This window comes from Coptis chinensis, chromosome 5 (assembly GCF_015680905.1).
Source record: "Coptis chinensis isolate HL-2020 chromosome 5, ASM1568090v1, whole genome shotgun sequence".
NCBI lineage: Eukaryota > Viridiplantae > Streptophyta > Magnoliopsida > Ranunculales > Ranunculaceae > Coptis > Coptis chinensis.
In genome coordinates this window covers 90,253,695-90,280,351 of record NC_141460.1, presented here as the reverse complement: position 1 = coordinate 90,280,351, position 26,657 = coordinate 90,253,695, and the positions used below count along the sequence as shown (strand labels likewise).

Below are 26,657 nucleotides of genomic sequence, written 5' to 3'. Positions count from 1 at the left end.
TTTGTAGCCGTCCGCGGAAGAAATCCTTTGTTCTCAATATCACGACCTCCGACAAAGTGTGGCACCACTATCTGTTGTACATATCTGGGAGCTTTCTGTCTGCGGACATAACTACTGAAGTCTCTCTGAGGCATTTACATTTTCTCCCGAGCGGTAAGTATAGTTAGACCGCCTATGTTCCTTCTTCATGTTCTCACCGCTAATTCCCTATACTTTTCTTGGGCACAGGTTGGAGACCAGACTCGCACTCTCAGCTCTATGCCGGCGTTTTCTCTAACATCTTCCAAAAACTCCGCGAACTAGGTAGTGAACAGTGCGACGCTCTTGGAATTGATCCGGAGAAAGGCACCCCTCTTCTTCTTGATCCATCTCTCAAAGACTTTGGCAAGTACCAGGGCCCCTTCTACCGTCTGCCTCCCCCCAAGGAAAGGTTGCCCCCCTAAGACCAAAAGGAGGGGCTATACCAAGAAGATTTCTCACTCCCAAACTGCTACCAAAAGAGTTGCGGCTGCTCAATCACACATTCCCACCGCGGATACCTCGTCGGGCAGCCCCCAAAGTGCCCCGGCCCATTACTCTTCCCTTGCTAATTGGGAGGACGATTTTGAGGCTGCCGACTCCCCTCTTCAACCCCCAAACATGGATGTCAACAAGCTGAAACTATGGGACAACGATGAAGAGGACGTCAACACTGACTCTGCGCCCAAGAGCCCGCCCACTAAGAGATGCAAGACTATGGGAGCTTCCACTAACCTTTCTGCCCCAGCTCCAGTTGTGTCGCGACCTGTGGCCCCTCCCCGTCGCCCTGTCAAGGATCCTATCCATGTTGGTCCTGAAGTCTGGTGTCCTGAGTTCAAAGCTAGGGATAGGGTGGTCACCACCCGTGACTCGGCTATGGATAACGTTGATGTGGCTGCCACACTATTTTTCAGTCCCCACCTTCCTCGGGACCATGCCTACGGTGACTCGGGAACCTTCGCTGCTCACCGCGCTGCTATCTACACTGGTTGGGAAAAGGTATGCCTCTTTCCACTGGCGTCAACAGCAGGATCCAACTATTTTTTATTTTATTTTATTTTTTTTTCTTGTGGATAGCATACTTAACCGCTCGTTTGCGTTCAGCTAAGCTTGGATGTAGGCTACGTCATCCGCGGCCTTACCAACACGCTGGACACCCTAGAAGTGGTGAAACAAGAGATCCACGGGCCCGAGGGTTGGAAAGCGCGATATGCACGTCTGGAGAAAGACCGAGATGATTCACGTCTCGCAGCTCTCAAATCCCACAAGGCGCTCTAGACCGCGGAAGAGACTTTCCGCCAACAAATGTCAGAAATTCAGGCCAAGATGGAGGGTGAGAAGACAGCCATTGAGACGGCGGCAAAAGCCTCACTTGAGCAATCACTGAAAGCTGCATTTGATCACTTTCATGAATTAGCCGAAAAAAAGATTGCTAGGGAGCTACAACGGTAGATAGAGGATCTCACCGCTGCATGCCGGGAGACTCATTCCCTCACCCTCCTCCACCTCTACCCCTGCTGTTGGTCCTTCCGCTGCCTCACCGCCGCCACCCGAAGGAAATCTCAGTACTGACCTGGTGGCTAATGACGCGGTGGTGGAGATATCTGAAGGCTCCCCCCAAAAGGAAACAACTGAAGATCACAATTTGAAGGAGGCGGTCGTGGAGCAGTAAATTGAAGCAAGTTTTTCCTGTACTTAACCCGACCATATTTTGCTAGAAATCTTTTTGTATGCACACTACATTTCCTATATTTCTGCGTAGTCCTAGCGGGCCTTAACTGATGTTTCAATATTTCCCCCAGTGGGTTTGCTATTCCCTTAGTCAAGTGTTTTATCTTATTGCATTGACAACCAACAGTTGGGGTGAAAGGGTTGTGCCACTTTCCCTCTTTTTCAATTCATTAGGATACTTGGGGGCAGCTCAATTTGCCCCCAGTCGGGTTTCAGACCTCATCGTCCGCGGAGGGCTTCCTCCCCCACTAGCTCACGAGTGTTCCCAAGTGGGGCATTTCGGTTGCCCCGGTTGGTTTCGGACCTCGTCGTTAGATCCCACGGGGCTTGCCCCCCTTGTTATCTCTTGCGTTCCCAACTTGGTGCAACTTTCGATTTGCCCCAAGTTGGATTCATTTCTCATTGTCCGTGAAGGGCTCCCCCGGCTTTTCCAGCCATGAGGCTTGTTAGGGCAACTCAATTTGCCCCCAAGTTAGATTTGGACCTCATCGTCCTTAATCAATTTCTCTGCTCGCTTGCATCCAACAATACCATTCAACATTTGGAACAAAATTGTACTCTATTCATTGATAACATATGTAACATAAACATTATCATAAACAATCAACACATCTCTAGAAGCCGCTGATTTTATCATTGATTCCAACGCCGTACATGGTTCTACTCGTGGAAACTTTTCAACATTCTGATGTTCCAAGGCCTCGCGATGTCCTTTCCTTGCAGTGTCTGCAGCCAATACGTTCCTGCACTCCCTTTTCTACCACGGTATAGGGCCCCTCCCAGTTAGGCCCTAACTTTTCGTCCACCTCCTTTCTAGTTGTTGGTGTCACTCGCCTCAGAACGCGATCTCCCACCTGAAACTGTCGCGGCTTCACTCTCCTGTCGTACTGTCTTTGCAATCTCCTGTGATATTCCTCTAGTCTGATGCGAGCTGTGTCTCTCATTTCCTCCGTAAGATTCAAATTTGTGGCCAAGATAATCTCATTGACCCCCTCTTCCACCACTTTGGTTCGGGTTGTGGCCGCCACCATCTCTAATGGAATCACCGCTTCTACCCCATATGCCATGGCAAACGGTGACTCATGAGTGGAGGTTCGCGGAGTGGTACGATAGGCCCACAACACATGATTTAACTCGTCCGCCCAAGTCCCCTTTTTATCTTCCAACTTCTTCTTCAGATTATCCATGATTGTCTTGTTGGAAGATTCTGTCTACCCATTCCCTTTTGGGTTATAAAGAGCCGCGAATCCCTATTTCACTTTGAACGCCTGTAGGAAATCTCACACCTTCCCACCTATAAATTAAGTCCTATTATCAGCAATTATGGTGTGTGGCAACCCGAACCGGCATATTATATTCTCCCACAAGAATTTCTTCACCTGTTCCTCCTTGATCTGTTGGAGCGCCACACCTTCTACCCACTTGGTAAAATAATCAGTCGCAGCTAGCATATATCTTCGTTTACCACTGGCAATCAGTAGCGGTCCTACAATATCCAGTGCCCACATCGTGAACGGCCAAGGACTACATACCTTATGCAAGGGCTCAGCCGGCGCATGTATCAGTGGCGCGAATCTTTGGCATTTCTTGCACTACTTGGCATACTCGGTTGCTTCTCTCTTCATGTGTGGCCAGAAATAATACCTTGGGGCTGACACCGATCTTGTGATCGTTCTTCCAACCGAATGGCTCCCACAGTCCCCCTCATGAGCCTCTCCCAAGATCTCTTGTGCCTGCCGCGACCCTAAACGTCTCAACAAAGGTCCGCTGACGTTCCGTCGGTACAGGTCTCCATCCATCAAAGTGTATCTTTGTGATACCTGTTCCATTCTCCTTCTTTCTCGTTTATCTTCGATCTCTATCCCCAACAAGAAATTCCTTATGGGCTCTATCCACCCTATTTCTTCTTCCGCGGTCACCCTCACCTCTGCATTTTTGTAGGTACTAGGCTTGTTCAACACCCTGACCTCAATGGATTTGCCCTCGGATCTAGAAAGTACTGCGGCTACATACGCCAATGCATCCGCATGTCTATTTTCACGCCGCATCCTAAATGGGCGAATCGAATGTTGCCAAACTTACTCGCTTTCCTCTGTAATACCTCTAGATACTTCGCCACCGTGGGGTATCGGGCAGCGAATTCTCCATTCATCTGACAAATCACCAAGTTGGAATCGGAATACACTGTCAGCTCTCTTACCCCAAGGTCTGCGGCTAATCCTAGCCCAGCTATCACCGCTTCATACTCTGATTCATTGTTAGAAGCCGCAAAACCCAACTTCATCGACAATTCAAGGCGATTATTCTCTGGGGTAACTAATACCACTCCCATTCCGTTCCCAGTGTCAGTCGCGGACCCATCTGCGAAAACCCTCCATCCATTCCTCATGTCCTAAGGGTCTAACAAATCCCGGCTGACCTCACCCTCTTGTTCCATGATCATTTCTTCCCCCCACGTTGGGTCTTCGGCAGGGAACTCTACCAAAAACTCTGCCATAGCTTGTGCTTTTTCCGCTGTTCGGATTTGATACTCAATGTCATATGCACTTAACATCACGACCCATTTCAACATTCTCCCTGATTTGTCAGCCTTCAACGCTTGTTTGAGAGGCAAGTTGGTTACCACGACCACAGAGTGAGCCTCAAAGTAAGGCTTCAATTTCAATGCTGAAAACACCAAGGCCAACGCAAACTTCTCCGATCTTCTTTGATATCGGTTTTACGCATCTAACATTGTTTTACTCTGGAAGTACACCGGCCTCTCTGCCTTGTCCACCACCCTTATCAACACAAAACTAATTGCGTATTCTGACACCCCCAAATATAAATACAACTTTTCCCCTTGCCCCAGTCGCGACAAGATCGGAGCCTTTCCTAAATACACCTTCAACTCTTGGAAAGCTAGTTCACATGCCTCGGTCCACTAAAAGTCGGTTGTCTTCCTTAAGAGTAAGTACAGCGGTCTACATTTGTTCGATGACTTGGAAGTGAACCGGTTGAGTGCCGCAATTCTTCCCGCTAACCTCTGAACCTCCTTCACGTTTTGTGGTGACTGCATTTCCAACAACGCCCTGATCTGGTCCGGGTTAGCTTCTATGCCGCGGTATATGACGATATATCCCAAAAACTTTCCAGATGTCACCCCGAATGTGCACTTCTCAGGGTTCAATCTTAGCTTGTATTTCCGTAGTATCGCGAAGGTCTCCCTCAATCCATCCAGATGATCCTCTTCAGTCATACTCTTCTCCACCATATCATCTATGTATATTTCCATACTCCTCCTAATTTTTCCTTCAAACATCTTCTCTCCTATCCTTTGAAAAGTTGCCCCCGTGTTCTTCAGTCCGAAAGGCATTCGGGTATAACAATACACCCCTCCCTCTACTATGAACGCGGTCTTCTCCTGGTCCGATTCATACATTACCACCTGATTATACCCCATCGAGGCATCCATGAAAGAAAAAAACTTGAATTCGGCTGTTCGGTCCACCAGTTCATCTATCCGCGGCATTGGGTAACAATCCTTCGGGCACTGCTGGTTGACATCGGTGAAATCGACACACATCCTCACCTTCCCATTTTTCTTGGGTACGACGACGATGTTTGAAAGCCATTCGATGGCCCGACATTCATTATTTATTCTTGCGGCTTTCAACTTTTGCACCTCCTCTCTTATTCCTTCTGCATACTGCGGTCTCACCCCTCTCATTTTATGCCTGATGGGTTTGGCCTCTTCTCGCATGTGCAGCCTATGATAGGCAAACTCTGGATCCAGCCCAATCAAATCCTCAATCGACCATGCAAAAACATCGTTGTTCTCTGTTAACAAAACAACTAACTCTGCCTTCCAACCCTCTGGCAACTCAGCCCCAACAGACACCAGTTTCTCTTCTTCCCCCTCATCCAGATTCACGATCTCAATCTCATCCAGTGTCTTTCCCCCCACCGACCCGTCTTCCTCAGACGTCATGGACTTTAATTGCTACATCGGCGTCTTGCCCTCCCCATGCACTCCCTCCTCTGGTGCGCGAACCAATTCTCTAACCACCATCTGGTGAATGTTTTGAGCTGCGACCTGGTCCCCTCTTATCTCATAGGTTCCCCCATTGGTCGGAAAACGAACCACCTGATAGTATGTGGATGGAACTGCTTTCATTTCGTGGATCCATCTTCTTCCCAAGATCACATTGTACTGTGAGGCGACATCTACTATCATGAAACGAGTAAACACAGTCACCGGTCCCGCAGTTATGGGTAACAGTAACTCCCCAATGGGTTCGGTCATGCTGCCATTGAACCCAAACAAATTAGTCCTCGGTGGTTTCATCTGCCTCTGTTCGATGCACATTTCTCCATCGCACCCCTAAACAACAAATCTACCGAGCTCCCACAACCTATCAAAACCCTCTTTTCCATATAATTACCCACTGCTACTATAATCACCAACGCATCTTCGTGAGGCGCAATTACTGCTTCCAGATCCTTCGGGGTGAACTCTATCCTTCCGTCTCCCATGACAGACCCTGGTACTGGTCACGGTCTCACGGAACACACGAAACCTCGTTTATCTGCTGTAAGTTAGCACTTCTTCTTATTTTGTCTCGGTGGGCATTCCTTCCCATCGTCTCCCCACTAAATATGACATTGATTGTACCTAAAATTCTGGCTACGGCTGGTGCTCTTTCCACCGGACGTATCTCCTTCATAAACTCCCTCAACGGCCCTTTCTCTATCATCCTCTCGATCAACCATCGCAATGATAAACACTCATTGGTAGTATGATTTCTGATCTGGTGATAAGCGCAGAACGGCTTATCTTCTAACTCCCTGGGTAAGTTTCGCGGACCTTCGTAGTGCTGCATCTCTTTAATCAGTGGCAAGATTTCATCCAATGGTTTATTCAGCGGTGTGGACTCGACGTCAGCGATATGGTTTCCGTTCGCGAACTTCCCTCCTAACTTGGTCTCTGCCTCTCTCTGATTTCCGTGACTCTTCCCTATAAGATCCTTCCTCTCTTGTCGCAGCCTTACCTTTGTCTTTCCGTCCCTCCTGTTCTACACTCAGTATTGACTTATCTGCCTTCCTTGGCTCCTTAGCATTTCTCTGTAAAATATCCTCATAACGGATGTACTTCTCAACTTTTGGATACAATGCATGCAAAGTTGTGACCTCGATCTTGGATACAGATTCGTGGACTCTAGTTCCCTGCTTCAACCCATGTTGGAAAGCAATGACTGCGGTGTGCTCGTCCAAACTTTCCACCCTCAAAGTCTCCTCCTTGAATCTACCACGGGAATTCCCTGGCGTCTCCAGCGGACTTCGTTTGACATTAAAAGCGGATCCATATATCCACTACCCTCCTTTTCTGGTGAATAAAATGGTCCACGAATGCCTGCTCTAGCTCCTCGAACTTGGTTATACTCCGCGATGCCAACCGATAGTACCAGTCTGACGCTCCGCCCTTTAAGCTGGCTGGAAACATCATGCATCGAAGTCCGTCATATTTGCTTTCTTGCCACAGCGGCATCTGCTGCCTGAAATGGTGTAGGTGGTCCGCGGATCGCCCTTCCCGTCGTACCTCTCGAATCTTGGTTGCGAGAACCTCTTGGGCACCTCGGCGTTCCAGACTGCATTGGCCAGCGGATTCTGATTGGGCCCGGCTCGGCCACCACCTTCTTCACAACACCTTGACTCTCCCTTTCCGCCACCCGATTCATTTCTCTATCCTTTTCAATCATTGCTTGGACCATCTCCAGTGTAATGCCTTCCCCCAGATCGCCCCTTGGCCTGTGACGCGCTTCTTCTTGCTGGCCTTCCACTTCGCTATTCTCTGGCTCTCTTATCTCTTCCTCTCCCTGTGTGGATCCTCTTTCTTTTCTTAGACTATCATTCTCATTCCTCAGCCTCCCTATCTCCTCCTGCAACAGCCTGGTTGCTTCCCCCGCCACCTCTTGCACTTCCTCTTCCACTTCTTCCATCTCTTCCATCTCCACGCTCATAGTCTCGTCCCCTACTCCCTCAACCCTCACTTTTTTGGGTCTCCCTCTTGTTTTCTTCGCCATCGTTGCCATCCTGCTCTCTCTTCTTTATCAATCACTTGATTGTAACACCTTCATCGTTATGTCCCCATAGGCAGCGCTAAATGTATGATCAGATTTTACAACCTCTGAAATCAAAATATAGTCTCTGATCTTACAACCTCTCTTTTCTCTCTCTCTGACTTTTCTTTTCTTCCTCTTCCCTCTCTCTTTCTCGCTCCTTTATATATCCCATAACCGCTCTTATTTCTCCAACCGCTCCATCCTCTCTAACCGCTCTCCATGATCTCTTTTCGTGTCCCACGTCTGCCACTTGTCCAACCATCTCTCTAGGTATTGTGTTATGGCTACTTCTTTCCTTAATCCACATCCCTTTAGGCCCCAATACTTCACTGAATCTTATGCCTTTCTAGGTTCCGCGGTACTTCGTTGTTCCGCGGACTTGATCTGACGCTCCCACTCTTTCTTACATTATGCTGCCCCTGGCCATAAAACCTGTCGTCTTGATAGTCATGAATTAGGCTGATACAGTAGGGAATATTTAGATTGTTGTCTTGAATTGTTATTGATCTTAATACAAATTATATGTGTAATGAGGATCGATTGGAATCGGTGTTAAACCCCAACAAAGGCCACATACGTTTCCTGTATTTTGGGGTGCCTACACAGTACTGCCCCTTAAATTATCAAACCTGGAGGAGTAGTAGTGTTGGAGAGATCCTACTTTAATTCACGCTGCTATATGCAGACTACATTGTATATATACCAGACATTCTATCATGTGTAGAGGTCACACCCAGAGATTGGATCTCTTTAACAGGTTGTAGATTATCCAGTATATATACTAGACCAAGATATGGTCTTCCATTATGTATCTACTGAACTCTTGTATATACTAGCTGGGTCAGATTTAAGATGTACTATATAGAGATGTACTACGGATGCAATTTTCTTTGTGTTCTGTGTTTGCTTCCTTTTAGTTACAGAACATGTGATGTTCTCACTCACTCTCTGTAACCGTGCTTTGCCTTTCTAATAAAATCTACTTATAAAAAAAAAAACTATATAGAGATGATGGCTATAAAACAGTAGAATGAAATAACATAGCCAAAAAAAAAAGCAACAACATACAATAAGATGGAAACTTGCAGGTAATTGTTGGGCATACGTACACCATCATATCATAAATACTTCAGTGAAAATAACTAGACATGCCCAGAAATGCGTAATATTCATATATAACATATGGTAAATGGTAATTCAGTTCGAGGAGAAACGCAAACAAAAACACACGAAGTAAACTAAAAAGTTAAAACTATGATGAGCACGTACACTTTATTTCTTGCGCACACACGTACTGGGTGTATCATGGGATCATCTTTTTCATCATAAGTCTTTATTTGCTACAAGAGCATCCTTTAACGGAAGAAGGGTTGCCATGTGAGGAAAAGCCTCGTAAGTCCTTGGAAGCCCATTTGTTATAACTTCTTCAAGTCGATTGGTTTTAGGATCATAAGAATAGAATTCATGCTGGTGGAAACAACGATAGTCTAGAAGAACATTACCATTTGTTTGCATTGCCAAAGGTTGTAGCTGAGATGATGTACTTGAGCAGCAACACATAGGTCTTCGAATGAGATATGTAAGAGTCCAAACATCTACCCCATAGTCTTTCATTTGCCAAACTTCTAAATTGTGTTCCAAGGCGCAGTTAAGGGCCACGGTAAGAAATCCACCTAGGTCTCCTAAGTAAACACGTCGGCAGTTTATGAATTTGAGAGAATTCGGACCTGAATACATTGTGAAGTCTGTTCTTTCATCATCAAACGCTGCAATTTGATCAATAATGCCTTTGTCCCTAAAGATGTAAAACCAGTGCATTTTTCCATTTAGAAAAACGCCATAGGAGTTTCCCATTGATCCAATGATCCTTTCATTTGGGATTTGAGTGAATTCCCAATAATCATTCCCTATGTCATGTGTGTCAACATTCAACTTTTCGACATCCCCAGTTGGACGTACTCTAACCACCTTATACTTTTTCTCACTTGGAATGTACCCGAAACCAAAGAATTTTCCATGAATTAAACCGTATTCAGGTACGTCTGGCATCAAGTTCCAATCACCAATTACCGGATTGCTGATAATTATGCCTCGATAAGTACTTGTATCATCTGCAACGCAAATGAATCCATTGCAAGAGCCCATCACTTTAAATATTGGAATCCAAGATTTAAACGGTAGGTTGTTGAGCTTTATGGTAATGTCACATCTGTCTATGTCCGGAATGACATATAGATCTAAACTAGTCCTCGACCTTGAGTAAAGTATCAAACCAATTGGTTTTGGATTTCGACATGAATTAAGGTAATGTAGTTTAGCAAAACTAGGCCCCTTCATCAAATCACGCCAACTGTGGGACACATACCTGAAGGTGAGGATATCCTCCAAGGGTAACTTTGATAGAATAACTCGGATAAGTTCTGGGGGCAACTCATTAGCTCTTCCTGCTAGGAAGTTGAGGATGGCTCTTGGTGGGTACATTGACCTCACTATCCTTCTGTCCATGTCTTGGTTCAACGTCTACACCTTTTTGGCTTCTTAGGTTTAAGAGTTTTTGCCGTCAGGGAAATGAGAGGAAGAAATAATTGGCTGCGAGGTTTACATTCAAATTTTCAAGGATGCTTTCTGTCTTGTTTTTTGCAATAAATATTTTTGAAAGTATCACATTCATGTCTTTAGTTTGTATATAGCAAGTTTTTCATCGTAAATGGAAGGAGTTCAAAGATAGAACTTTGGGTTAATTTATTTACAGAGATCTCAGGACACAAATAGTATTGTTGTTTACATTTGGTCGACTAGTTTAGCCGTTTAGGTTTGTGCCATGCCGCCCTATTAAGTAAACACAAAATGCTAGTCATAATTCACAAGACTGTCTAAATATGTGGCCCGCCGTTTAGCTATACGTATCATTCAATCATCAAATTTACGATTTTGGTGTGGGAGTACTTATTTATGTTATGATTCAAAAATATAAGATGTTAGATGTGGACACGGTCGCGTGTCTACAACCTGAGCAAAGACAGGAGAGTAGAACATTAGTCATGAACACTAGCTTCCTGGTTGAGTAGTTACAACCAACATGATTTTCCTGCTAAATGAAAATGTTCCTTATTCATTTCTATCGTATGGTTTTCGGATAATCCGAAATAATCATCCAGTTATTATATGTACCACTAGCTTTCGAACCCGTCATACAAACGGGTGCCGTTATAAAAGTATTAGCAACTATGCATAACTATGAGATATGAATATTATATTGACTACTCATCCAAATTTTTTGCAATATGAAAATCCCACTTTCAAAAAAAAAAAGAAAACCCACACTTGATAAAACTCTTCGACTTTTTTGTTGTTGTTTAATTAGTAATATAAGTTTGTTTGAAGTTTTGGGAGAATGCCCAAGGAGGCGAAGATCACATTGACGCTAATTGAATAGCAAAACATTACGATAAACACCATTTTAAATACAAAACTATACTTGTCAAGACATTCTCATTATATATGATACAACTATGTTTTGAGGTTAGTTCGATGCATTTGCATCCAGTTTTCGAATTCCCATTAATTATTTCTTGAGGTAAGTTCGATGCATTTATATCATGTTGCCAATTTCGGTTAATTATTCTTTGGGGATAGTTCGATCAATTTGCATTTAGTTTATGATTTTCCGCTAAATATTTTTTAAGGTTAGTTCATTGCATTTGCATCAAGTTTCCGATTCCCCGTTAATTATATTATTTACGGTTAGAATAAACCTTCAATCATGAAGAACAAATTCTTTAGAATAAATATTTAATAACAATCATCTAACGATGAAGGCCTAGCTGCCTTTATATAATAACCAATGTTTCTAATTCTATTTAGAAACCAAAATAGAAACCTTACTAATTAACCTATATCTAGAACAAATAAGAAACTCTACTAATAAATTATATAAGACTACTAATAATATAATTAGAAGTTTTTATGCCCATGCATCATACTCTCCGGCTTGAAAGAAACTCGTCCTCGAGTTTGGTTGCATGTAGATTTGTGAATATTCCACAAAACTCTTGTACTTATCATCATAGTTCCATGCAGTTGCATCTAGTTTACAATTTTCCATTAATTATGCTTTGAAGTTAGTTCGATGCACTTGCATCAAGTTTCTGATTTTCTGTTAATTATTTTTTGAGGTTAGTCTGATGCATTTGCATCCAGTTTCCGATTTCCAGTTAATTATTTTTTGAGGTTAATATGACGCATTTACACCCAGTTTATGATTTCCCGTTAATTATTCTTTGAGGTTAGTTTCATGCAGTTGCGTCCAATTTTCGATTTCTCGTTAATTATGCTTTGAGATTAATTTGATGCATTTGCTATCAATTTCTAATTTTTCGTTAATCTTTTTTTGAGGTTAGATTGATGCATTCACATCCAGTTTCCGATTTCCCGTTAGTTTTTTTTAATGCATTTGCATCAAATTTTCCTATTTCCTGCTAATTATCTTTTGAAGTTAGTTATATGCAGTTATAATTAGTTTTCAATTTATCGTTAATCATTCTTTTAGGTTACTTTTATGCATTTGCATTCAATTTATGATTTCCAGTTAATTATTCTTAACTTTGAGGTTAGATTGATGCATTCACATCCTGTTTACGATTTCTCATTAGTGATTCTTTGATCGTATGCTAGTTCAATACATTTACATCTAATTTCTAATTTCTCATTAATTATCTTTTAAAGTTAGATAAATGCAATTTCATCCAGTTTTTAATTTGTCGTTAATCATATTTTTAGGTTAGTTCTATGCATTTGCATTCAATTTTTGATTTCCCGTTAATTATTCTTTGAGATTAGTTCAATGCAGTTGTATCTATTTTCTGATTTCCCGTTAATTACTTTTAGAGGTTAGTTGGATGCATTAGCAAGGTAGTGAAACTGGGATGAAAGTATATATGGGTGGAGTCGGATTCCACTGCTGCAATGAAGTCATTTAATAACAGCCAATCAAATACATTGGTGAGTGCGAGCGGCATGGAAAAAAGTCAAGTATCTAACCGATTGGATTCTAATCACCAACACATGTCAAGAGGTAACTTTGGAGCAAACATTTGCTCTAAAATTGTTGTCACCTTGGCAAAGGGGAAAACAAATGGTGGGTTGGTACTCCTAATTTTCTATACAGGATAGAAGACAATAATATGACCTACATATATATTATAGATTTGTAAATTAGCTATCTGTCGAAATGAAGACATGTTACCTATATTAACTTTAACTCTTTTTTGAAACTTGTAACATTTTCTTAATCAATAAAATGATCTTTAGCAAAAAAGATATATATATATATATATTTTCGTTAATTACTCTTTGAGGTTTGTAAAATGCATTTGCATCTAATTGCCGATTTTCCCTTAATTATTTTTAGAGGTTAGTTGGATGTAATTGCATCAAGTTTTCAATTTTCCATTAGTAATATCAAATTCTATTAATCCTTTTGTTGTTACCTTGCAAACATGGCTTTAAAAAATATCATATAAATACATGATTCACAATGTTGGATCATAAAAAAAATTCTAGTTAATTATTATTTAAGGTTAGTTCATTATATTTTCATCATATTTCGGATTTTCTGTTAATTATTCTTTGAGGTTAGTTCAATGCATTTGCATCATATTGCCAATTCCCCGTTAGTTATTCTTTAGGATAGTTCAATTCATTTGCATCTAGTTTTTAATTCTCTGTTAAATATTCTTTGAGGTTAGTTCGATGCATCTAGTTTCCAATTTTTTATTAATTATTCATTAAGGTTAGTTCCATGCAATTGCGTATAGTTTGTGATTTTCCGTTAATTATGTTTTGAAGTTAGTTTGATGCATTTGCATACAATTTTTTATTTTTCTTTAATTATTCTTTGAGGTTAAATTGATGCATTCGCATCAAGTTTCTAATTTTTCGTTAATTATTCTTTGAAGTTAGTTCAATGCAGTTACACCTGGTTTTTTTATTTCTCGTTAATCATTCTTTTAGATTTGTTCAATGCAGTTGCATCCATTAATTTTTTGATTTTCTGTTAATTATTTTTTGAGGTTAGTTAGATGCATTTGCATACAGTTTGTGATTTCCTATTAGTTATTCAAGATTTCAAGGTGGTGTGTAATACCAACTTCTATTGATTCTTCTGTAGTTTATTTGCAAACTTGACATAAAAAAAAAATATTATACATGATTTACTAAGTATGATCATCAAAGAATTTCTAATTTCTGATTTTTTGTTAATTATTCTTTTAGGTTAGTACAATGTATTTGCATCCAGTTTTCGATCTCCCGTTAATTATTCTTTGTTGTTAGTTCTATGCAATTGCATCCAGTTTCCAATATCCAATTAATTATTTTTTGAGGTTAATTTGATGCAATTGCATCAAGTTTTTGATTTAATGTTAATTATTTTTTAAGGTTAGTTCAACGTGGTTGTATCCAGTTTCCAATTTCACGTTAATTATCCTTTGATATTAGTTCAATGCATTTGCATATTGTTGTTGATTTTTCGTTGACTATTCTGTGAGGTTAGTTCGATTCATTAATTTGCATCTAGTTTTCAATTTTACGTTAATTATTCTTCGATGTTAGTTCAATGCATTTCTATCCAGTTTTTGATTTTATGTTAATTATTCTATAAGGATATTTCAATACAATTGCATCCAATTTCTGATTTCTCGTTAATTATTTTGTGAGGTTAGTTCAATACATTTGCATCCAGTTTCTGATTTCCCATTAATTATTTTTTTGAGGTTAATTCCAAGCAGTTGGGTCCAATTTCTGATTTGGCGTTAATTATGCTTTTAGTTTAGTTTGATGCGTTTGCTTTTAGTTTTCAATTTTCTGTTAATTATTCTTAGAGGTTAGATCGATGCATTCACATCCAATTTCTGATTTCCCATTAATTATTCTTTGAAGTTAGTTCAATGCAGTTGCATCACCTACTTAGCTTGCTCATGTCACTGATAGAGTGATCTTCCAAGAAACCCTTCCCTTTTTCACTAATCCAAAATAAAAGCCTTACACACAAATCTAAACATTCTTGGAGCATTATGTGACGTGATTATTCTCTTTTTGGTCTAATATTTTAATAGGTTATGGACTATCACTATATAGTAACATAAGATTAGTATCGATAGTCTATACAGTACAAAGAGATTTGGGCCTTCTATAGATTTGAGAATAATGATGTTTCGTATTTTACCTAATATATGTTTTGCAAGGTCTACATGTCTTAGAAGTTATCATTTTCTCATAACAATCATTAGTTATTTTCATTATTATCGTATCTGGCTGTCATCATATAAAAACACATGATTGACATTTTCCCTTGACATTGAGGATATAAAACATGATATTGTTGTTGAAAATATAAGTATCAGGACAGTGAAATCACCATATTATTATCTACGTTATTGAACTCGGCTTTAATATTTAAATAGTGAACACTGTCCGGGTTGAATGTCTCTCTAACATACTGCTTGACTTCTATAACCGTATTACCTATTACTGTTATAACTTAAAAGTTGGGTACTCGAAACTCGTTTATAATTGATCAAACTTTATTAACAATAATTTTTAGTGCAAAAAAAAAAAAAAAAAAAAAAAACTTGTAACTCTTTGATATGGGGGTTTTGTTTCTTTGTGGTTATTTTCTATGTGGGTTTTCTAGGGTTTATCCAACTAAAATTTTTAATTTAAAAGAAAAATTGAGAAAGAGTGTTTTTGTGGGACTCCTTGTTGAACCCCCATTACATGAATAATGGAAACTCTTAATTTGGAATTCATTTTTTTTTTCGTAATTAATATTAGAGTTTACAAAAAATTGGAGACTCTAGGAAGGCTTGAAAAATAGAGCCAAGAGGGTATATCTATATATAAATACTAGATTTTGGACCCGGGCATACGCCCGGGATCTATTAAATATTTTGTGTGCTGAAAAGGCTTTATAAAATGTCTCACACGAATTTTCGAATCAGAATATATTTTTATTGAAAATAAATCAAAATATGTTAATGAGCAGCGATTATGGTGCATAAGTACTTAGAAACTAAGAGATCAAATTGAGATAGCATTTTCACTTTATGGTTTAGGATATTAATCCATAATTTTCAAATAAAATTATCTTAAACTCGATCTAGCTTGTATAATAGTTTTCTTAGATTTATGGTGATTTAGCAGCAAATTTTCGAATCAGAATATATTTTTATTGAAAATAAACCGAAATACGTTAATGAGCAGCGATTATGGTGCATAAGTACTTGGAAACTAAGGGATCAAATTGAGATAGCCGAGCAGCGATTATGGTACATAAGTACTTGGAAACTAAGGGATCAAATTGAGATAGCTTATTCACTTTGTGGTTTAGGATATTAATCCGTAATTTTCAAATGAAATTATCTTAAACTCGATCTAGCTTGTATAATAGTTTTATTAGATTTATGGTGATTTAACGGTAAATCATCACCGCCAAACTTATTTACTAATGTGTACAAATCACTAAAACAGATTGATTGTTTCCATATCCTCAAAGAATACACTACTCCCACTTGAAAAAATTATCACATGAACGTGTCCTACGAACGGGTGTCGTTATATTAAATTATTCTAAAAAATATTAGCAACTATGCATAACTATGAGATATAAAAATTATATTAATTACTCAATTAAATTTCTTGCACCACTCTCTATAAAAAGGAAGCATCAAACCTTGATAAAACTCATCGACTTCTTTTCATTGTTAGTTTTAACAATAGAAGTTTGATTGAAGTTTTTTGAGAATGTCCAATTTGGTGAAGATAATATTGAAGCTACTTGAATAGCAAGGCATTCCCAATCACAATAAAAGAAGTATGATAAACACTACTTAAAATGCAAAACTATATTTGTCGAGACATTTATTCCCCCTACATATAATACAAATATATTTTAGGGTTATTAGTTGAATGCATTTGCATCAAGTTTATGATTTTCCATTAATTATTCTTTGAGGTTAGTTTAATGTAGTACGTTGCAGCCAGTTTCCAAATTCTCATTAATTATTCTTTGAGGTTAGTTCAATGCAGTTGCATCAAGTTTCCGATTTCCTATCAATTATTATTTAAGGTTAGTTCAGTGCAATTGCATCCATTTTATGATATCCCGTTACTTATTCATTATGGTTAATTCAGTACAGTTGCATCCAATTTTTGATGTTTCGTTAATTAGTATTTGAGATTAGTTTATTGCATTTGCATCCAGGTTCTAATCTCTCGTTAATTACTCTTTGAGGTTAGTTCAATACATCCGCATCCGGTTTACGATTTCACTAATTGTTTTTATAAGTTAGTTCGATAGTTTACAATTTCTATACAGTTTGCATACATGTAAGAGTCTGTTTTTTTAAACTCACTTTCATTTTGGGTTCCTAATTACTCGTAATTACTCATGTGAGAAGGCTAAAAAAGCCGACATTTATGCTTTGAGGTCACTGTGATGCAGTTACATCCGACTTTCGATTTCCAGTTAACTATTTTTTTATGATATTTCAATGCATTTGCATCCAATTTCTGATTTCCCGTTAGTTAATATCTTATTTTAGTTTAATGCAGTTGCATCTAGTTTTTGCTTTTCTGTTAATTATTCTTTGAGGTTAGTTCAATGCAGTTGCATCCAATTTCCAAATTTATGCTAATTGTTCTTTGAGGTTAGTTCAATGCATTTGCATCAAGTTTTCGATTTCCCGTTAATTATTTTTTGAGGTTAGTTCAATGCAGTTACATCAAATTTATAATTTTCTGATAATTATTCATTTAGGTTAGTTCAGTGTAGTTTCATCTATTTTTCAATGTTTCGTTAATTAGTTTTTGAGATTAGTTCATTGCATTTGGATCCAGTTTTCGATTTCCCGTTAATAACTCTTTAAGATTAGTTCAATACATCTGCATCTAGTCTTTGATTATTTATGCTTTGAGATTAGTTCAATGCAATTATATATGGTTTTTTATTTCCCGTTAATTATTTTTTGAGATTATTTCAATGCATTTGCATTTAGTTTCCGATTTCCCACCAATTATTCTATGAGGTTAGTTTAATGCAGTTTTGCATTCGGTTTTTTTATTTTATGTTAATTATTTTTTTGAGTTTAGTTCAATGCATTTGCATCCAGTTTCTGATTTCTCGGCCCATTAATTATTATCTGAGGTTTGTTTGATGTATTTGGATACCGTTTCCGATTTTCCGTTAAATATTTTTCAAAGATTTGCATACAATTTATAATTTCCCTTTAGTTATTATCTGACGTTAGTTTAATGCAATTGCACCCAGTTTTCAATTTATAGTTAATTAGTTTTTTAGTTTAGTTTATTGCATTTGCATAAAGTTTTCAATTTCTCGTTAATTACTCTTTGAGCTCAGTTATGCATTTGGATCCAATTTCCGATTTCCTTTTAATTATCCAATGTGGTGTATAATATCAACTTCTACTGATCCATCTGTAGTGTCCTTGCAAACATGACATAAAAAGTAAATTATGTTTGATTTATTATGTGGGATCATTGAAGATTATCCAGTTCCCGATTTTCCATTAATTATTCTTTAAATTATGCATGACTTACTATGTAGAATATTCAAAGATTATCTACGAACGGGTGTTGTTATATTAATTATTTTTTGAAAAATATTTGCAAATATACAAAACTATTATATATTAATATTATATTGATCACTCAACCAAATTTCTTATAACGTGAAAACCTCATTCTCCATTAAAAAAAAAAAATAACTCATGTACCTTTTAATAAAACCCTTCAACTTCATTTTGTTATTTAATAATAGAAGTTTGATTGAAGTTTTGTGAGATTGCCTAATAAGGTGAAGTTCATATATATTGTAGCTACTTGAATAACAAAGAGTTCCCAATCATACGGAAAGAGATAAGGTAAACATCATTTTAAATCCAAAACTATACTTATCGAGACATTCCCACAACATATAACCCAACTATGTTTTGAGGTTAGTTAAATGCATTTGTATCCAGTTTCTGATTTTCCGTTATTTATATTTTGAGGTTAGTTCAATACAGTTGCATCCAGTTTATGATTTCTCGTTAATTATTCTTTTCGATTAGTTCAATACATTTGCATCCAATTTCCAATTCCCTGTTAATTGTTATTTGAGGTCAGTTCAATATATTTGCATCCAGTTTCTGATTTCCCAGTAATTATTTTGTGAGATTAGTTTAATGCATTTGCATCCAGTTTCTGATTTCTCGTTTATTATTTGATAAAGTTACATTTGCATCTAGTTTCCGATTTCTCATTAATTATTGTTTGAGATTAGTTCAATGAATTTGCATCCAGTTTCCTATTTTCCATTAATTATTTCTTGAGGTTAGTTCAATGCATTTGCATCCAGTTTATTTTTTGAGATTAGTTCAGTGCAGTTCCATCCCGTTTCCGATTTCCCATTAATTATTTTTTAATATTAGTTCCACGCATTTGCATCATGCTTCCAATTAATAATTAATTTTTCTTTGATGTTAATTCAATGCAATTGCATCCAGTTTCTGATTTCCTATTAATTTAATCTTTGATGGTTAGCTCAATGCATTTGCATCCAGTTTCCGATTTGCCGACAATTATTTTTTTTATGTTAGTTTGATATATTTGCATCCAAGTTTTGATTTTATGTTAATTATTATTTGAGGTTAGTTTAATACAGTTGTATCTATATATATTCCAATTTTCTATTAATTACTTTTTAAGATTAGTTTAATGTTTGCATTTGCATCCAATTTTGATTTTTCAAGTAAATATTATTTGAGGTTAGTTCGATACATTTGCATCCAGTTTTCGGTTCCCCATTAAATGTTTTTTTTTGTTAGTTTCATTCAATATTATATATATTTTAAAATATTTGTCATTATTGCTTTGCCGTTTTTTTTTTTTTTTTTTTTTTTTTTTTTTTTTTCCATTTTCTATTATATATTTTGTAATGTTATTTTTTGTATAATTGTTTTTAACTATGTTTTGAGGCCGTGTTAATGATATATTTGAAATAAGTCGGTGTTTTATCATAGACACTAAAATTGTATGATTTGTAGTAGGGAATTAGTTTATACAAATTACATATTTTTTAGCAATTTTTTTTATTTGATCAAATATATAAGAATTGGAACACTAAAAGTGTTTGATTCGTAATAGAAAATTACCTTTTACAAATCACCTATTTTTTAGCAATTTTTAAAAATATTTGTCATTATTGCTTTGCCGTTATTTTTTTTTTCATTTTCTATTATATATTTTGTGATGTTATTTTTTGTATAATTGTTTTTAACTATGTTTTGAGGCCGTGTTAAGAATATATTCGAAATAAGTCAGTGTTTTATCATAGACACTAAAATTGTATGATTTGTAATAAGGAATTATACAAATTATCCTTCTTCTTTTTTATTTTTTTTTTTATTTTTTTTTATTTGATCAAATATATAAGAATTGGAACACTCAAATTGTTTGATTCATAATAGGAAATTACCTTTTACAAATCACCTATTTTTTAGTAATTTTTTTTATTTGATCAAATATGTAAGAATTGGAAATACACTCAAACTCTCCAAATATAATAATTAGAAATACACTCAAACTCTTCTAAGAGGTTCTATGTATGTGAGATTGTAGGCTATTAGAAAAGACTATTTTTCATATTAGAGTGTCACATAGGAGAGAGAAAAAACTAACTCTCTCATATTAGAATGCCACATAGGAAAGATAAAATCCTCAATTAGAGGTCTCTGCTTTAGTATATAGACTAGATTTTGGACCTGGGCATACGCTCGGGATCTATTAAATATTTTGTGTGCTGAAAAGGCTTTACAAAATGTCTCACACAAATTTTCGAATTAGAATATATTTTTATTAAAAATAAATATAAATACGTTAATGACCAGTGATTATGGTGCATAAGTACTTGGAAACTAAGGGATCAAATTGAGGTAGCCTCTTCACTTTGTGGTTTAGGATATTAATCCGTAATTTTCAAATAGAATTATCTTAAACTCTATCTAGCTTGTATAATAGTTTTCTTAGATTTATGGTGATTTAGCGGCAAATTTTCGAATAAAAAATATTTTTATTGAAAATAAACCGAAATACGTTAATGAGCAACGATTATAGTGCATAAGTACTTGGAAACTAAGGGATCAAATTGAGATAGCCTCTTCACATTGTGGTTTAGAATACTAATCCGTAATTTTGAAATAAAATTATCTTAAACTCGATCTAGCTTGTATAATAGTTTTATTAGATTTATGGTGATTTAGCGGTAAATCATCACCATTCGGCTTACGTAATGTGTACAAATCACTAAAACAGATAGATTGTTTCCATATCTTCAAAGAATACACTACTCCCACTTGAAAAGATTTTTCACATGAACGTGTCCTACGAACGGGTGTCATTATATTAAATTATTCTAAAAAATATTAGCAACTATGCATAGCTATGAGATATGAAAATTATACTAATTACTCATTTAAATTTCTTGACCACTCTCTATAAAAAGGAAGCGCCAAGCCTTGATAAAACTCATCGAATTTTTTTTATTGTTAGGTTTAATAATAGAAGTTTGATTGAAGCTTTGTGAGAATGCCCAATATGACGAAAATAATATTGAAACTACTTGAATAGCAAGACATTCCCAATTACAATAAAATTATTATAATAAACACTATTTAAAATGCAAAACTATATTTGTTGAGACATTTATTTCCCCTACATATGATACAAATATGTTTTAGGATTATTAGTTCAATGCATTTGCATCAAGTTTTTTTATTTTCCATTAATTATTCTTTGAGATTAGTTTAATGTAGTACGTTGCATCTAGTTTCCAATTTCTCATTAATTATTCTTTGAGGTTAGTTCAATGCAATTGCATCAAGTTTATGTTTTGATGATGTGTTAAGGATATATTTGAAATAAGTCAGTGCTTTACCATTAACACTAAAATTGTATGATTTGTAATAGGGAATTAGTTTTTACAAATCACCTATTTTTTAGCAATTTTTTTTATTTGATCAAATATATAAGAATTGGAACACTAAAAGTGTTTGATTCGTAATAGGAAATTATTTTCTACAAATCATTTATTTTTTAGCATTTTTTTTTTATTTGATCAAATATATAAGAATTGGAAATACACTAAAACTCTCAAAATATAAGAATTAGAAATACACTTAAACTCTCCAAAGAGGTTCCATGTATGTGTAGGCTATTAGAAGATACTATCTTTCATATTGCCACATAGGATAGAGAAAATGCTAACTCTCATATTATAGTGCCACATAGGAGAGAGAAAATCCTTTTTTAAAGGTCTCTGCTTTAGTATATATATAGGGAATTAGTTTTTACAAATCACCTATTTTTTAGCAATTTTTTTTATTTGATCAAATATATAAGAATTGGAACACTAAAAGTGTTTGATTCGTAATAGGAAATTATTTTCTACAAATCATTTATTTTTTAGCATTTTTTTTTATTTGATCAAATATATAAGAATTGGAAATACACTAAAACTCTCAAAATATAAGAATTAGAAATACACTTAAACTCTCCAAAGAGGTTCCATGTATGTGTAGGCTATTAGAAGATACTATCTTTCATATTGCCACATAGGATAGAGAAAATGTTAACTCTCATATTAGAGTGCCACATAGGAGAGAGAAAATCCTTTTTTAAAGGTCTCTGCTTTAGTATATAGGTAGTAGATATCTAAAGACATCGAAAGTAATCCACTTTGATCAACTCAAAGATTTTTTTGGAACACATTTTCAGAGTTTGGGAGGCAGACCATTATTTCTGGAAAGGCCCATTTAGATAAGCCATAGGCCCCAATAACTTTAAGCCGGCCTCCATCTCAAAGAGAGTCCAGGATATATTTTCTCACTTACCAAACGAAGCAATCCTTTAAACCTGAAAGTCTATTGTACTCTGGCACTACCAAATATGTTGCTCCAAAGCAATTACTCTCTGTCCCGCAGCATTTGATGATCCAAAACACTGAATTTTATTGCATGATTATAAATATTTAATTGTATATAGCTGAAATCTGAAGGTTTTCAACTCTTATCCTAGATTGCATCGGCTGTTTGTCTGTTTCGCCATTATATGGACGTGCATGAGTAGAGTGATCATTATGTGGATTTTACTGTTAAGTTATTTTTCATCATGTGTAGGGTGCATATAATAATATGAAGTATACGTACTAATACATTTATTTTACTGAACCAGAGAGAATTAAACACCATAATCGTCAATGTCGGATCTCCCTGGTGATATTATCACCAACATCCTATCAAGGCTTCCAGTAAAATCTCTTTTACGATTCAAGTGTATTTGTAAATAAACAATGGTGCTCCTTAATCAAGGATCCAGTCTTCATTAAAATGCACCTTAGTCACGCAGTCGAATGCAACAATGTAGGGTTTTTACCGATATCTTGATTTCTACGATATGTATAATTACACTATATCACATGCATAAAATAGCGTAGTGGAAACAAAAGATTGTACTTTGGTCACGGCTTTCAATTTGAAATTCCAAACTTTGATCTATAGGAGAAGATGATGCTCTTGGCACACTCAAGATTTTCTTCTTCTCGACTTAGCTGGAGTCAAGTTCCAACCACGAACGGGAAGCAACCTTTGTTCACGAACGAAAAACCGACAATGGCTAGGGAGGTTACCACCTATGTAATCTCCACAAATTACTAATTTCTTATTTAGAAAATGTTGGAGGCCACCATTAAAGGAGAGAGAGCTTTTCTTTGTTGGGATGATCAATATGTGAAGGGTGGGGGGTCTATTTATAGAGCTCTCCCACCTCCTCAATATTGGATAGAATAGAGTCCTATACTCATCTAATATCAGATAGGATAGAATCCTATACTCATCTAATATCAGATAGGATAGAGTCCTACACTCATCCTAATACTTGGTGGTTATCCTTATCTTGGTGGTTTATCCTTATCCTGGTGGGCGTTTATCCAGCCTTATTTCCAATATCTCCCACTTGCCCACAACGGCGAAAAAGATTTCTAAGAGAAACATTTAAGTAGAATGCTCAGCCATTTGTGTGTCTCACACAGCAAATGGTTCGTGTGACCCTAGCACACGTATCATGATATCTGTGAAGTAGCAAGTCGCAATAAGAAGCACGACACAGTGATCTACCATGAAAGTGATCTTAAAGAAGACGAATCCGGAAACCTAATATCCGGAGAGTGTGTGTATACCCCAAGATCTGTTTGTTTCATCACTTTGACAAATAGCACTCATCCCTATGAGTCCACACCATAAAATCAAAAAACGTATTACATGATTCACAATTATTATCAATTTTACCTGGCCAGGTAGAATCCCAGTGATTGTGTGATAAACATTCAGTTCTTTTACCCTTTGCACGCAAGTCATTGTCATCAGAGTTCTACCAACTTTCCAGTATGCATTCAGTCAGCCTTTTAGTAAGAGCTTGTGGGGAGCAAACCAAAGTTACGAGTAGTCCTCTTATTTTCTTGACAAGGTCAAAAGTTCAAGGAGGGTACCATTCGATATGTCTTAAACAAAAAGCATATCAATAGAGCTCACATAGCAAGAATTTTTAGGGATATTTATTTTCTTGCTCTCAGGTGGTCAACTATACACATGTTGTGTGAAAACATGTCATGGCAAGAGTATCTAATTTGTTTACTCAACAATAGATATCTGTATATCCACTCATACCATGCAAGTGTTGTCATCCCTAATGACAATTCCAAGGATACTTTGTTCCCACTTGGCAACAACCCGTTTGTAGGTTTAGATGTAATCTTCTATGAAGTCCGCTTTCTTCTTATCCAATATATTATAAGAAGGGGCATGACTCGACTAGGTCCACCACTTCCATAAGGTTTAGTGACTTGTCAAGCTAAACTCCCATTTTAAAATGGAAGTGACTGTTCATGTGAGTGAACCACCAACCCCCTTACATACATATGAGATGATAAACAATATAATAATGAGAATGCAATCGATCCGAAAGAATGGACGCTTATTCATTAAACCATCAAAGTGTTCTTATCATAATCACATCCTCTTTAACCCAAGCATTTTTACATGTGCAAGGAAGAGTTCCTTTGGGATAGGTTTGGTCAGTGGATCCGCAACCATCCGGATCAGTGGATATATGTTGTAGAACCACTTTCTTCTTTAGTATCATTTGTCGTACGTAATGGTACTTTAACTCTATATACTTGGTTCTTCCATGATACTTTGGATCTTTAGCATATGCAGAGCAGCCATGTCATGTCGATCCGATGTGAACTGGTTCAACAAACTCTTGAGAACACCGACAAGTGTTTGATGAATCGTCTAAGCCATCTGACCTCTCGTGTGGCGTGAGCAAAGATGCAATATACTCACCTTCCATAGTTGAAAGTGTTATGGAAGTTTGCTTCTTCGCTGCTCGGGATATAGCACCTCCATTCATTATGTAGGTATATCCCGAAGTTGACTTCCTCTCATCAAGGTCTCCAGCCCAGGCATCGAGTACCCAATCGACTTAAGATCTTTCCCTTGGTAGACAAGTGAGTAGTCCACCACGGTGCCTTTAAGATACCTCATTATCTTCTTGACAGGCTTCCATTAATGCGACCCCGTGGATTTGTTTGGAACCTTGATACTAACCCAACTACATAGTAGATGTCCGCCTTGTACACAACATTGCATACATAAGGCTTCCGATCGCTTGAGTATGATACATTTTTTTATAGCCCGAAGTTTCAAGAGGGATTCTTGAGAGATATTTTAGAACTCAAAGACTCTCCTAGACTTCTTGGGAGATCCACTTGCTTGCAATCACCATGTTGAATCTTTCCAAAATCTTCTTGATATATGTCTCCTGAGACAAAGATAACAAGCGTTTGGGCCGATCCCGAGTTATTTTAACTCCTAAGACATAACTAGCTTCACCCATGTCCTTCACTTCGAAGTTTAATGACAACCACTCCTTAGTGGAATTTATCAATGCCTTATTATTACCTGCTAACAAAATGTCATCCACATATAGAGATAGAATCACAAAACCATTTTTAGATGTCTTGACATATACGCAATGGTCCTCATTTACCATTTCGAATTTGCCTTGAAGCATAGCTTCATGGAATCTTAGATTCCACTGTCTAGAGGCCTATTTTAAACCATATATGGATCTGTTCAGTTTACACACTTTGTGTTCCTGACCCTTGATTGAAAAACCAGTGGGTTGATCCATATAGATTTCCTCTTGCAATTCTCCATTGAGAAAAACAGTTTTGACATCCATCTGGTAAAGCTCTAAATCTAAGTGGGCAACCGTTGACAAGAGGAGACGTATGGAGGCAAATCTCACTACTGGTGAGAAGGTGTCTTCATAGTCTATTCCTTCTTTTTGGTGTAACATTTTGCAACAAGCCTGGCTTTGAATTTGTCTATGTTCCCTTCCGCATTTTTCTTGATCTTGAGAACCCACCTGTTCCCAATAGATCTCCTGTTTGGAGGTAGATCAACTAAGTCTCATACTTTGTTTTTCTTCATCGACTCCAATTCTTCCTTCATAGCTTCCATCCACTTGTATTGGACCCATAAATAGCCTCCTTGAACATTTTAGGTTTATCAGATATTTCTGTAAGTGCATTGGTCATATTTATCTCCCCTTCAATCTCAAACCGACTTTTGGGGATATGGCCTCTAACACTCTTACAAGGTTGGGATTGATCAATCAGTTGACCAATGT

At 37.1% G+C, this 26,657-nt stretch overlaps 3 protein-coding genes across 3 annotated transcripts; all 3 read right to left on the bottom strand.

Moving 5' to 3' along the window:
• Nucleotides 1-2,426: 2,426 nt before the first annotated feature.
• LOC147499945 (uncharacterized) lies at nt 2,427-2,936 on the bottom strand. Its single transcript, XM_086563574.1, has one exon. It carries the CDS (start codon nt 2,934-2,936, stop codon nt 2,427-2,429), a length of 510 nt encoding a protein of 169 aa, XP_086419700.1.
• Nucleotides 2,937-3,341: 405 nt separating this feature from the next.
• On the bottom strand, nt 3,342-3,797 carry LOC147499944 (uncharacterized). Its single transcript, XM_086563573.1, has one exon. The coding sequence runs from the start codon at nt 3,795-3,797 to the stop codon at nt 3,342-3,344; it is 456 nt and encodes a 151-aa protein (XP_086419699.1).
• A 5,376-nt stretch (nt 3,798-9,173) lies between these two features.
• Nucleotides 9,174-10,355, bottom strand: LOC147499943 (F-box/kelch-repeat protein At3g23880-like). Its single transcript, XM_086563572.1, has one exon. The coding sequence runs from the start codon at nt 10,353-10,355 to the stop codon at nt 9,174-9,176; it is 1,182 nt and encodes a 393-aa protein (XP_086419698.1).
• Between the last annotated feature and the right edge of the window lie 16,302 nt (nt 10,356-26,657).

What these genes read in the sequence shown, in the direction of transcription:
- LOC147499945 (XM_086563574.1), bottom strand. Translation starts at nt 2,936, where the DNA reads ATGGATAATCTGAAGAAGAAGTTGGAAGATAAAAAGGGGACTTGGGCG.
- LOC147499944 (XM_086563573.1), bottom strand. Translation starts at nt 3,797, where the DNA reads ATGCGGCGTGAAAATAGACATGCGGATGCATTGGCGTATGTAGCCGCA.
- LOC147499943 (XM_086563572.1), bottom strand. Translation starts at nt 10,355, where the DNA reads ATGGACAGAAGGATAGTGAGGTCAATGTACCCACCAAGAGCCATCCTC.